This window comes from Pediculus humanus, genomic scaffold (genome assembly GCF_000006295.1).
Source record: "Pediculus humanus corporis 1103172108269 genomic scaffold, whole genome shotgun sequence".
Classification (NCBI taxonomy): Eukaryota; Metazoa; Arthropoda; class Insecta; order Psocodea; family Pediculidae; genus Pediculus; species Pediculus humanus.
This window is the reverse complement of record NW_002987838.1, coordinates 70445-84841: the sequence shown is the minus strand read 5'-3', so window position 1 is coordinate 84841 and position 14397 is coordinate 70445. Positions and strand designations below refer to the sequence as shown.

Below are 14397 nucleotides of genomic sequence, written 5' to 3'. Positions count from 1 at the left end.
ACGTAATTGTTCGTAGGGTGATGGTAAATAAAACGATGTCCTTAACGTGCCCAATCTTGCAACCCAATAAGATTCCAAATTGCTGCAAGAGAAAATTACAAACAATAACAACAATCGATGACGAGTATATTAATAATAATAATATTTACTGATAAAAACAATGTCCGGCGGATATAAGCCAATTTTCCGATATTAGAGTGCCACCACATTGAAATTCTCCTTCTTTATATAGAGCAGCTTGCCATGGCCATGAACCAGGGCCGGCATTACCACCACCGACGATTCTAGAACGACGACTGTTGTTATTTTTGTTAAACTTAAAATCATTTTTTTAAATTTTATTAATTATTATTATTATTATTACTGTTTCAGGTACCTGGATCTTTGACTCGTGGCCTGTGGTCTCAATCCGCATTCTAAATCAGTGCAGGTAACTTTAACAACTTGTTTATTATCGCAATTAGTTTCGTGATAGCCCAATATCGAATTTCTCGATGATTGTCCATCTTTCGATAAATCCTGATAAGAAAGTTCGTAATATTTATCATTATTATTATTATTATTATTATTATTGTTTTCCATGATTCTTCCTTCGTTTGGTATCGATATTAATTTTTCGACTTTATCGAAATCCCTATAAAAACATAAAAATCAAAGAATTTTAAACGACTTCCGGTGAGTTTGTTTGTTAAATGTTAGGAAAACTTACTTGAATGTTAAAGCTTTACAAACTGATCTTCCCAAATCTGATATTTTCCAACCTGTTTTAGATTTTTCCGATACTGTATCAAAATTATCTATACATAATTTACCCCATTTTCCATTTTTTCGTACCATTAAATAACCGGAATTATGATAAGCAAATGTATCAGCTTCCGTTTCCGTTGGTGATACCGTCACGCAATGTCTTTCATCGTCACCGTAGGGACAATCGTTTGTACCGTCGCAAACTTGACTTTTTTTTATGCACATTTTTGAATTCGAACATAGAAATTCTTCTTTGCACCATTCTTGTTTTATCCATTTAAAAAATAAATTAATACAAACGAACAAACGGGAAAACAAACAAACAAACAAACAAACAAACTTACCGCAATTATATTCGTCTGTAAAATCCCAACAATCGACAATTCCATCGCATAATTTTCTATAAAGTTTTTGTGATTTTAAATGATCTGCACACGTGCAATTTTTTTCACCGGATGCATCCGGACAATCGATGTGTTGATCGCATTTTTTATAAGGCGGTGATGACGTACATCCGGTGTAATTTCCACAATTATTACAACCTGATAAAAAAATTTTCGTCTGCTCTTCCCAATAAATAAATTATATATAAATATTATTTTTTTTTCTTAACAAAAATATTTCTCACCTAATTTATTATTATTATTATGTATCGTCGTCGTGACGTTACGATCGAACGTTGATTTACTTTTATCATCATTATTATTATTATTATTATTAATGATGGGGTTAGTCGTTGTATTGTTTTTCGTATTTTTAAAACTTGGCGCTTTGTTAAGTACTTTTGTTAATATTGGTACCCCTGCTTGATTTAATTTATAATGCGATGAAAACATCTTCGTTGGTGGTCCCCCATCCGAAACGTTTGTCGTCGTCGTCGTCGCCCTCGTTCCGCCATTAAACATCATCTCGTTACGATTAGCTGAATTTAAATTTTTTTTTAATTTTTTTTTTTTTTTTTTTTTTTTTTTTTAAATTCGTTTTCGCAATTATTCTCGTAATGACGTATTGATTATCTCGATCGATGTATCGATCGATCGATCCATCGAAAAAAAAATTATAAATTAGGCAAGGCGACCATAAAAATTAAATTTAAAAAAAAAAAAATTATAATTTATTTAATACAATTAATAAATATTTATATATGTATATAAATTTTACGCGAGTTTTATTTTGATACTCACCCCCGCCCCCAGTTTTCCCCTCGTTCTCCCCTCCCCCCATTTTATTTTACAATTAATAATATCCGTAAAATCAGAATAATTTTGATAAACCCGTTGATAATTTTCAACTGTAACGGAACGAAATTCAAAAATAAATAAATAAATTTGATTAGCCGATTTAAAATTAACTGATAAAATTTCGACCAATGAGAATAAATCATTTGAATTAAATACAATTTTACGATTGGTCGATTCAATTTTTTTATGACGTCACAACTTTAAAAGGGGTAGTAAATAAATTAGAATTCGCGAAATATAAACCCGGAAATGACGTAAATTTACGAATCGAGATTAAAATCTAAATGAATGAATGAATGAATGAATGTTCGACGCTCTCACGCACACGCACACACACACGCACACACGCATGCAATTTATTATTTTAAATTAACGAAAAGAAAAGAAATAAATAAAAATCGAGAGAGAGAAAAAGTAAATAAATAAAACGCAACAAACCGATTTCATTGCGGTTTTTATGCATCAAGGCCCCAACGGCTAAGAGAAAAAAAAAAGCGCGCGTAAAATTTTCGGGGCCCCTTTTTTCTCTCTCTCTCTTTCTCTCTTGTTTTGGTCACCAAATGTAAAATATAAACAACATATTAATCACTCACTTGTTTTATTCATAAGAGTTTGATTCACTTTAATTATTGACTGGTTTGAATCTCCCGTCGATATGGCTACGTTTTCCATTATTTTAACTATGTGCTGGACAATATCCGACGTGTTTTTCCTAACCATGTTATCCATTCTGTTTTTGTTCGTGGATGACAACGTCGACGACGACGTTTTGTTTTTCCCAATAGAATTCCTATTCCTGTTGTCTAAATTTAATAACGTTTCTATCGTGTTATATATGGGTACCGTCGTTAGATTTTCCGTGAAATTAAATTTTTCCTCCAGTTCGAAATCATCCTTTCGCTCCTCTAATTTAGGTTCGGGTGTCACTATGTATAACTTATCGTTCGTCGGCGACGATTCGGATGTCGGTTTATACGATGGATAGTATACCCAACGTTTTCCGTATTTGTCGTTAATGACGTGTTCTCTTTGTGAAGATCGGCGGCCATTTGTCGTTGTTGTTGTTTCCGCCGGTCTTTCTTCGTTTTTAAAACCCGAATTCATTTTAGAATTTCTATTTGTTATTATTAAGGTACTTCGTACGTTTGATTTAGGTCTTGGACGAAGTGGTCTCATCATGTTTACGTTTGATCTCACGGGTAAAAGAGTTATTAATTTAGGCGTTTCCGTTGTCATCGTTTCCGACGGTTTTTTAACGGGTCCCGATACGACTTCAACTTCTCCTTTTATAACGGTCGAGGGTTTAACGGTCATTATTTTTCTCCTCGTCGAATTTTCTGGTGACACTGTGCTTACTTCCACGTATATCGTATCTTCTTTTTTAAAACTCACTGTCGTTGTCGGTCTAGTACGTGCTGGAAATCTCGTCATCATTATCGTCGTTTCGTTTCCCACGTCAATTCGAGAATATACGTTTTGAACGCCAGAATTTCCCGACGATGTTTTCGACATGTCTTTAAACAAACTTTCGAGATGTTGAAATTGTTTCAATATCGGTAAATCCGGTAAATCGAGATTGAAATTTGACGACGAAGATCGAGAATTATCAATTATTTCTTCTATTTTATCTCCTTTTCCATTTTCTAAGGTCGTGTAATTTTTTCTGCTTACACTTTCGGATGTCGGAACAGGAAATTCCAAAGAAATCGGAGTAAAATGTGACGAATATTTCACATCTGAACTTTCGTAAATTTTCGAATAATTTTTTTTCTCATCTTTTTTATTGAAACTCTGCGACGGCGATTCTTCTTTATCTTCTTCTTCTTCTTCTTCCACTTCTTCCACTTTTAAAACTGCTTTTATCGTGGCAGATTTGGGTGTCGTTTGAGGTTTCGAATGTGGAACAACAACAGACGACGTAACATTTTCAACATCTCCATCATTTTTAACAACGTTTATTTCCGATTTCATTTGAGATGATTTTTTATCTATTGACACGACACCGTATTTTTCATCACTCTGTTTGTTCAGATTATAAGACGATATTATAGACATTGTTAAATTATCATTGCTTTCTCCGGTGAAACCTGTTGAAACACCTGGCGGAGCCGTTACAATTTCCGGCGGCGTTTTTTTTTTTATTTTTTCCATTTCGTCGGTTCGAGTCGCGCCTAAAAAAAAATCTTGATATTTCAAATCCGATTCACTTTCGAAATTATTTTCTTCACTTTTTTTTATCATAAAATTATTATTATTATTATTATTATTATCATTGTTATAACCCGCATATTCGGGACTTATTCTTAAATTTTCTTCGAATGAATTTTTAGAAAATGTTATCAAACTATCATCATTAACAGGTGAACTTGATAGGGGACCGTGTTGCTGTTGCTGTTGTTGGTGTGGGTGGTGGTGGTGGTGGTGTTGGTGTTGTTCGAAAACTCTCTCCGGATATTTTTCATGATAAGAATTTCTGATTCTAATGGCTTCTCGATATGGTGGTATTATAGGTTTCCACGGTTCATCAGAATAATCTCTTTTAGGAATAAATGTATTTGGTAAAACGGTCGTAGTGGTAGTGGTAGAAGCGGTAGTAGAGGCGGCGGCTGGGGTGGTGGTGGTGGTTGTCGATGTCGTTGTGCTCGCAGTTGAGTAATTAGGTCGAGCATGTCCGTTTCGAAATTGTTCGACAAACGCATCGCCTGTTTCCTCCACTAGTAAAAACTCTTCGTCACTTTCTTCCTTTTCATTATTCGACGATTCTTTTTCCACGATTTCGATACCTTTCGACACGACGACGGGTTTAACATCTTCTTCCTCGCCATTTAAACCTTCAGTATTCGAAATGGAATCCGTTGACGGGTAACCAATCGTTGTCGTTTCATCAATTTTTTGTCCATTTTTAACTCCTTCGTTAAACTTTTGCATTGTTTTTGATATTCCCAATATGGCTCCCGATGGTATACGTTTCGAATCCTTTTTTTCAATTGTTTTTTTCGTTGTCGTTCCTAATATTTTTGCCGAATTTCTAATTATCGGTTGTTGTTGTTGTTGTTTATTACTAGATTTATATTCTTTTAATGAATACTGCGTGTTGGCACGAGCATTTTCTTTGGAGTCATCGTAATCGTTCACTTGACGCCTTTCCATTGAATAACCTTTAAAAAAAAAAAAAAAAAACACGTAACGGATATTATTATTATTATTATTATTTCGGCGAGCGTGAAAACATTTTTGTTTTTTATTTCGTCATAAGATAAAAACTAATAAATGATATCGAGGCCGTTGATAAATTTCTACAAAAAAACAACGGAAAATTATTATTATTATTTTTTACTGTAATGTTCTTTCGTATACAAGTCACGTTCGATGGTAAATAATAACGTTACGTACGTTTTTTTTTTTAACGGTTTTAACGACTAAAAAGAAAAAGAAGAAGAAGATCGTACGCGAAAAAATCATACTACGCTAATGGATAGAAAAAAATGTTTGTTTGTTTGTTTGTTGTTTGTTTACCTCCTATGTAAAATGCTAAACCTCCTATTGCAATAACCGATAAAGCAACCACTAAAACGGCTCCTATTAAAAATATTCCGCAAAGTCTTCCTTTTCTTGGCTTTGGATAATCGTGACTATTGCTAAACGTCCATGATGAATTTGAACTTGTCGATATGCCGTGAGGATGAAGTCTGTCGTCGTACACCTGGAAAAAATAAAATATTACGTCATTATTACGTCACAAAAATCTCAAAACCGATTCGAATTCAGCATCTGAATGATGATGATGATGATGATTTATTTCCATTTCGTGAGATATAATTACCCGTAACGTTTCCCTCCCCCCTTGTTTAATTTATTTTAACGTGGAAATAGACGACACAAGAAAATTTATAAAAACAAATTTATTATTGTCTCTTTACACGAGTGAGAAAAAAAAATCACATTTTTAAAAAAGTTCGTTACGTCTTTGTCATCGTGAGTCTATCGCCACGTCAAATTTTATTTATTCGCACGTCGTTTTTAACGTTTCGAAAACTTCCACAGGGGGACAAAAAAATTTAATTTGACGTATTTTTATTTATTATAACGGTTACATCGATATATTTATTATCATTATCATTACCATTATTATTATCATTATTATTTAATAACTGTATAAAGTATTTCACTTACGAAATAGTTTCGTTTGGTCGGTCAACTTTGACCACAAGAATTGTTTAAGTGTTTTTCTCTCTCTCTCTCTCTCTCGTTATTATTTAAATGAATAATCAACCTTCGATTAACCAACGGTACCTCCTACCTGACCTTACCACTCTACACAATTTATCAATTATTAATATCATTATTATTATTATTATGTGACCTGATTATAAACCGTAACGAAAACGTAAATAAATAAATAAATAAATTTTTTTTTTTTTTATCAATTCACGAAAACAAACGAAAGTTCAATTTGTGTGTTTGTTAACAACAAACGGGGGGAAAAACAAAATTGTCGTCGTTTGTTCTCGTTTGTCGTCCTCGTCGCCGTCGCCGAATAGAATAAAAAAGAAAAAAATTTTTTTTTCTCGAAATCATTAAATCCACGTTAACCCGCATTCAACAACGATTTTTCATACGATAATAATAATAATAATCGAACGTTTGACACACATTAAATCCCTTCTTCGCATTTTCCGAAAAAAAAAATTAATTTTTTAATAATTAAGCAGAAGACAAAACAATATTATGTAAAAAAAAAAAAATTGTTTATAAAATTAACGTTATAACGTCCCACGTAAACCCCCTCCACTCCCCACCCCCTTCCCGGGGATTATCATCCTTTCTATGATGGATTAACGGATTAACTTTTCCCGTCGCGGATTAAGAGGTGTTAGTGGTAGTAGTAGTAGAGGGTAAGCGGGGGGAAGAGAGAGAGAGAAAAAGAGTGTTAAAAAATTACTCGAGTAATTAATTAATTCGGAAAACTCGTTTAACGTTTAATTATTATCATCATCATCATCATTATTATTATTATTATTATTTAATAAAATTTTTCTTGTTTGAAACAGTTATTCGGACTAATTTATTCGTTATTCTCGGTTAAAAAACCTTTTTTTTCCTTTTGTTACTAATAATAATAATAATTATTATTATTATTATTAATAACTTTTATTTATTTATTTATTTAAAAAAAAAATAAACTAACGGAATCGAAATTGTGTGAAATTTATTTTTAATTAAATTACGAGTGCGAAATAATTAAAATTAAAATTCAATTCTCCTGCCACTTTAATTTCAAATTAAATTTTTTGTCAAATTGCAAGGTTGCCAAATTAACAAAAAAAAAAAAAAAAACAAATTTATTCGTTCGTAATGCGACGTAAAATATTAATCGTAAATTTTTTTTTTTTTTAACTTTAAATCGTTAAACGTAAGATAAATTATGAGGAGTCATTTTTAGCCCCCCCCCTTCCTCCCTTTCGTTCCCTTCCCGCCCCCTTTTTTGTCGGTTAACTAACAAACGACCAATTATAAAATTTTAAACGGTTCCCCCTCTTTTCCCCTCCTCCTCCTCCACTTTCAACTCCTCCCCCTCCAAATTCGAATCTTTTTTTTTTATTTACGCGAAAAAAGTTTTTAATTTTCTTATTAAAATTATAATCGGACTAAAACAACAACAACAACAACAAGAACAATTTCACGCTTCGCGCCGCCGCCGTTTGTTTCAACAAACGATAAATAAATTAAAGTAAATTTTATTCTCCGGTTAATCATTTTGCTCCGAATAACATCTTAAGTGTTTTTTAATCGGTGAATTTTTTTTAACGTTCCAGAATTCCAGAGAAGATTTTTGTCGGATCGGTGTCACGCAACGTCGTGTCATAGTTTTCTTTTTCCGGTTTTCTTCTACCACGATGAAAATTCAAACATTCATCCAGTCTACTGTTTCCTCTCCAGTCCGCATTTTCTCCCTTTGAAAAAATATTCGTCGGATATATCGAACGACCGGAAACGGTGCCTCATTTCGATTTACAAAACGAAAATTTTCATAGTCATCCACTTCTCAACCTTTTTTTCTTCTTATTAATACCGATCAATTAATAAAATTTATGATTTTCATCTTTCGCAATCCTTCGACGTGATAATAATAATAATAATTATTATTATTATTATTATTATAAAATTCATTTTTATTAAATCCGGTGATTAAGCGTTAAAATAACAACATAAAACACGTTTTTTTACGATCTTCGCCATTTTGACTTTTTTTTTTGTTTAATATGACTATTAAATAAATACGGAAATTAATAAAAGCACACGCATGCACTCACGCACTAACGCACTAACACACGCATTATGCATTATATAAATACGCACGGATAGACAAACGTTTTAAAGAACAAAAACAAAAAACAAAAAAAAAAAAAAACCGTTAATTCAAATGCAACAAACGCCGCGATAAAAAAAAAAAAAAAAAAAAATTATGTTAAACCGCGCATACCTGAGCTTCCATTAGATTTTGTCACATGCACCACGTTGTGACCTCTTAACAAAAAAAAAAAAAAGACATAATTTCTTTCTTCTTTCTTTATTTTCGTTGAGACAAAAGAGAGAGAGAGAGAGAGAGAGAGAGAGAGATAGAGAGAACCGCTTTTTATTATTATTATTTACGTGACTTCCGATGTTGTACCTTAAATTATTTCACGACGTGAATCCGTTTTTTTTTTTTTTTTTTTTTTTTTCATTTTTAAATATAATGAGAAGTATAATAAAAAAAAAATTTTAAAAATGGCTCCTCGTTGCAGACGATGATATATTAATATGGCTTTTTAAAAACCCGACGAGTCAGACGAGTTTGAAAAAAAAAAAAAAAAAAAAAAAGATGTTCGATGGATTTGAAAAAATTCTTCTTTAACACCGACCATTAAATAAATTTCAAGTTTGATCTGTTCATCTTCTTCTTCTTTGGCTCCTTCTCCAGCCTCTTCATCATCATCATCATCATCATCATCATCATCATCATCTCCAGCTTCTTCTTCTTCTTCTTTAGCTCCTTCTTCATCATGATCTTCTTCTTCTTCTTCTGCTCCTTCTTCATCATCTTCTTCTTCAGCCTCTTCATCATCATCATCTCCAGCTCCTTCTTCATCACATCATCTTCTTCCACTTCTTCCTCTTATTGATCTTCAACTTCTTCTTCAGCTCCTTCTTCACCTTCAAATCCTTATTCATTTTCATTCTTCATATCGTTTGTCTTTTTCTACTCACTTTAATCCCTCCCTTCCACCACCACAACGTGACACCATCACAAAAAACGTTTAAAACGGTAAACAATAACAAAAAAAAAAAAAAATTTCAACTTAATGTCGTCTTCGTCCTCTTCAATTTATTGTTTAAACCAAAAAAAAAAAATGTGAGAATTTTTAATATTAACGGTAACACTATCCTTTTTTTCCTTATATTTTACTACAATTGTAATTAATTTTTTTTGTTTGTTCGTTTGTTTGTTTGTTTTGTCATTAAAAAAAAAATTGTGTTCATATTTTATAAAACTTAAAGCTTAAACGAACTTTAAAGTATTTGTTCCTTTAATTCAGTGTATCGCTTAGGTATTCTCACACCGGAAATTAATTTTTCTCTTTGTATAACCTTTGACCTTTTAAAAATGATACGAATCCTCACAATACGACTTTTTTTTTATCGAATTCCATTCTCACCGGAAATGATTTTATTAATTTTTTTTTTACCCTTAAGGGGTACACATACTACTACAGCAACTACTACTACTACTACTAATAATAATAATAATAATAATAATAATAATAATAATAATAATAATGATAATAATAATAATGAAATAATGATAATTCTTCAAAGTTATTAATTATCATTATCATTATTATTATTTTATTTTCGCAAAAATTTTTGACGGTTACATTTTGCACGCATTAAAATGACGTCGCATTTCACGCATTTAAAAAAAAAAAAAAACGTTAAATGGCAACAAGACGAATCGTCGTTAATTGACGTCACTCGTAACGAAAATTTCATTTAATGGTAGCAAATTTAAAAATAAAAAAAATTTTTTAACGTTAAAACGAAACGAAATACGCCATTTTGTTCAATTTAAAAAGAAATAAATAAATAAACACGACGACGATGGTAATAATAATAATAATGATGATGATGATGATGATGATAAAAGAAAATTATTTAATTCGAATAAAAATATTCAAAAAGAATTTGTATTAATATTAAAAACGACACTCATTACGTCATCATCGACATTTTTGTTGTTGTTGTATAGGTAGGTACTCGTTGAGTAAGTTTTAAAAAATTTTTACAAGTTTTAAATGAATTCGTCGATGAGGTTAACGAACGAATGAAACAAGAACAATAATAATAATAATAATACTAATAAATAAAAAAATTAATTAATAATTCTAATTAAAATTTTTTCTTTGCCTTGCCAATGGGTATTTAAATGTTAATGCCCTTGACCACCATATGTATCATGACCACCAATCAATCGTCCATGTCCATTATTAACTTTCTTTATTATTATTATTATTATTATTATTATTATTATTACTATTATTATTATTATTATTATTATTATTATTATTATTATTATTATTATTATTATTTATGTTGCATGGCTTCCCTTCCCCCACCATTTTTTTTTAAAAAAGAAATAGGAGGTTTATTCGTAAAATTTATTATTATTATTCATAGAAAAATTATTAACGCATATTTAAATAATTAGTTTTTTTTTTTTAAAAAACGTTTTTAATTACTCTATGATTTAATTACGGTTAATTTCTTTTCTTTCTGTTTTTTTGCTCGTTTCGAAAATTAAAATTACATTATTTTAAAAAAATTCTCTTTTTTGGTTTTCATAGAGTAAATAAACAAAGGTTTTAATCTCATATATTACACGACTATCTGTCAAGGACTGACCGTCAGAAAATAATAATAATAATAGTAAAACAATGTCATCGTTTTCCCTTTTTTTTTTTTTGAATATTATTATTACCATCCTTGGTTATTATCATTATTATTATTATTATTATTATTAATTTTTTTTCGTACGTTTTTTCTAAGGTCAATTACACGGTGATTAGTCGAATACTTTACAAGAAAAAAAATTCAATGATCTTGATTGATCGTTCGTTAATTATTTTTTTTTAAACGTTCATAATAATAATAATAATAATAATTAAATGAATATCGAACGCGTCGATTTATTTACTCTATGGTTTCAAAAAAAAAAAAAAAATTTTTTTTTTCTTTTATTTCGGCGTTCGTACCGTTTAAAAAAAAAAAAAAAACCGCAAATTTTTCGGGATTTAAAATCCGACAAAAGAATACTCACGCACACGCACACGCACACACGTACACGCACATGCGGTGTAATATAATGCGTGTAATTACGGATTTTTATTATTATTATTATTATTGCACGCAGGTACGAAAAGAAATAAAAAAAAAATTTTTTTTTTTTGTTAAAATAATAATAACGATAAAAAATATATATATTTTTTACACGAGCAAAAATAATAATAATAATAATAATAAATTGTTACCAACTAAACTCACTGAGGTCGATAAAAATTTTAATTATTTACGTTGGTAGAACTTTAATAATAATAATAATAATAATTAATCGTTTGCTTTCGATAATGTTAATGGGTATGTTAAACTTATGAAAAAAAAAAAAAAAAATTAACCGTAATGATAATCGATTCAAAATAATAAAAAAAAATGTTCAACCGAGTATTAAACAAAGAAAAAATGGCGAGTTTAAATATAATAATAATAATAATAATAATAATGTAAATTGTTATTTGGTCATTTGAAATTTAATATACGAGAAATTGTTTAAAAACATTTGCCCACGTTTGTTTTAATCCTACTTCTCTCTCTCTCTCTTTCTATGTTTTATACTGTTTACTTTGTCTCTCTTTCTCTCTCTGTATGCCTAATGCTTTGCCTCTCTCTCTCTCTCTCTGTATGTCCAATACTTTGCCTCTCTCTCTCTCTGTATGCCTTATATTTCGTATTTCTCTCTCTCTCTCTCCTATGCTTTTTATCTTGTATGTCTGTCTGTCTGTCTGCCTCTCTCTCTCTCTCTCTCTCTCTCTCTCTCTCTATACTTTTTATCTTGTTTGTCTGCCTCTTTCTCTCTGTATGTCTTAAACCTCTTACATTGCCTTTCATTCTCTCTCTCTCTATTCCTTTTCCTTTGTCTCTTTTTCCCAATCATTCTCTCTCTCTCTCTATATATCTCTCTTTCTCTTCGACTCATTTTATATTTAAACAAATTTTCAATCTCAATTTAAAATCCAAAAATGGGTTAATAATCGTTTACATTACATTACATTTTTTTTTACAAATTAAATATTTCCGTATTCGAACAAGAATTTAACCATCATACAATTGTAGGTAAAACAAAAAAAAAAAAAATTTGACGAATGTTAATAATAATAATAATAATAATAATAATAATAATAATAATAATAATAATAAACGAAAGATTTAAATTACTTTAAAAAAAAAATATTTAAAGATTAATGTAAAAAAAAAAAAAAAGAAAAAACCAAAAACGTATAAGTTAATAACATTGACCTTCGCCATGATGGATTTTCTATTTAAAAATAAATAAAAATAAATAAATAAACGTGCGTTTTAAATTTTTGAAAGCCGAACGTAATAATAATAGTAATAATAATAATAATAATAATAATAATAATAATAATAATAATAATAATTTTTCGACTAGAAATTGATACTCGTGTAATATTTTCTTAAAAATCGAAAAAAAAAAAAAAAAAAATTAAAAAATGGCAGAAAAAACATTTTTTAAATGATCACACTCGAGTTCTTCCTGCCACGTTCGAATACGTATAATAAAATCAACCGTGAAAACATTAAAAAAAAAAAAAAATCATTTATTTCCACATGTCATGAATCCAAAAAAAATGAACGTGTAAATAGAACTTCCAGAAAAAAAAAAAAAATTTCGTGATCGAAATACTGTTACGTTTTATTTTATCATTATTATAACTTTTCTCAATTCTTTCTTTTCCTATTATTATTATTATTATTATCATTATTATCATCATTATTATCATTTACTCGTTTCGATTTGATTGAAAGTCTCGAAATAAATAAAATAAAAAAAAAAAAAAAAAAAAATCGAACGTTTACCATTTTTTGAAACCACGGAAACCCATTTAAATCTCGGCTTTTATTTGTCGTCGTCGTTGTTGTTACGCGCGCGTTTTAATAATAACGTTTGCAAATAATAATAATAATTTTTCTTCGAAATTCTGTTATGTCAAATGAATGAGAATTATTAATTAAAGAAAAATTAAAGGGTGAAAATCATAGAGTAATAATACATAATTAAAATCGTTTTCGAACATGTCGAACGTCCGAATAAAAATCATCGCCATTTTTCAAAGAAAAAAAAAAAAACGTCGTAATAATAATAATAATAATAATAATAATGTATTTTAATGACAAATCACAAGCGCCATAATAACAGCTCGGATCTCGAGTTAAAAAGAGTGAGAGAGAGAGAGATAGAGAGAAAGAGAGAGAGAGAGAAAAATAGTTCATTCAACTTTGTAAGAACCAAGGAGTACATACACACACACACACACACACACACACTCAACCTACAACGCGGATTTTTTCTGTTTTTATTATTTGTCCCATCTTAATGTGTATTTTCTTCTGCCACGTTTTTTTTTTTTTTTCGAAAACATAAAAAATATTACACATCATTATTATTATTATTATTAAAACGAGTTGATTTTTTTTTTATACGTATGATAACATTATAATATGTTTTTCCTTGAAAAACTCGTCGATTTTTTATAGACGTGAAAAAAAAATTAGTAATAATAATAATAATAACGATGATGATGATGATGATAGAAAAACATGTGGAATTTTTTCAAAAAAAAAAAAAAAAAGAATAAAATAAGTTGGAAGCGATAAAAAATATATATATATATATGTATACATACATGTTCTAAAACCTATAATTTAGATTTCGGATCGGAAAAAAGAGGAGAAAAAATCTAAGCGTACGTAAATAAACGTGTCAGGAGAAAAATACGTAAAAACAAAAAATTAATTGCAAGAAGGCGGTTAAAAAAAAAACTACTTCGAGAATTAAAACGTAATTAAAAATACCACCGCCGATCGATTTAAATTAATCCGCATTTTTTTTTTTATTAAAATTGTATCGTGGCAGCAGAAAGTTTTCGTAATGTTTTAAAATCGATTTAAAAAAAAAACACGTTACATTCATATTATTATTATTATTACCACCCATTAAAATAAATATTGATATATTTATTTTTGTAAAAAAAAAAAATCGAATATCGTGAAGAAGGTAATCACAGGTGGTGAT

At 29.5% G+C, this 14397-nt stretch overlaps 3 protein-coding genes across 3 annotated transcripts in view; all 3 read right to left on the bottom strand.

The window, feature by feature from the left end:
* Window positions 1-1655, bottom strand: part of Phum_PHUM502040 (Acrosin precursor, putative) — a gene marked incomplete at both ends in the record, with an annotated part of 2659 nt that extends 1004 nt beyond the window's left edge. The window contains 6 exons of the mRNA XM_002430811.1: window positions 1-82; window positions 150-284; window positions 377-634; window positions 710-1010; window positions 1092-1289; window positions 1511-1655. The exon at window positions 1-82 is cut by the window's left edge and continues 5 nt beyond it. Coding sequence (XP_002430856.1) covers window positions 1-82; window positions 150-284; window positions 377-634; window positions 710-1010; window positions 1092-1289; window positions 1511-1655 — 1119 coding nt within the window. The remainder of the gene's footprint in view (window positions 83-149; window positions 285-376; window positions 635-709; window positions 1011-1091; window positions 1290-1510) is intronic.
* Window positions 1656-2573: 918 nt separating this feature from the next.
* On the bottom strand, window positions 2574-5138 carry Phum_PHUM502030 (uncharacterized protein; the record flags this gene model as incomplete). Its single annotated transcript, XM_002430810.1, has 1 exon — window positions 2574-5138. One exon carries the CDS (start codon window positions 5136-5138, stop codon window positions 2574-2576), a length of 2565 nt encoding a protein of 854 aa, XP_002430855.1.
* Window positions 5139-5451: 313 nt separating this feature from the next.
* Phum_PHUM502020 (uncharacterized protein) lies at window positions 5452-5793 on the bottom strand (the record flags this gene model as incomplete). Its single annotated transcript, XM_002430809.1, has 2 exons — window positions 5452-5691; window positions 5743-5793. The coding sequence occupies 2 exons, from the start codon at window positions 5791-5793 to the stop codon at window positions 5452-5454; spliced, it is 291 nt and encodes a 96-aa protein (XP_002430854.1).
* Window positions 5794-14397: the final 8604 nt, after the last annotated feature.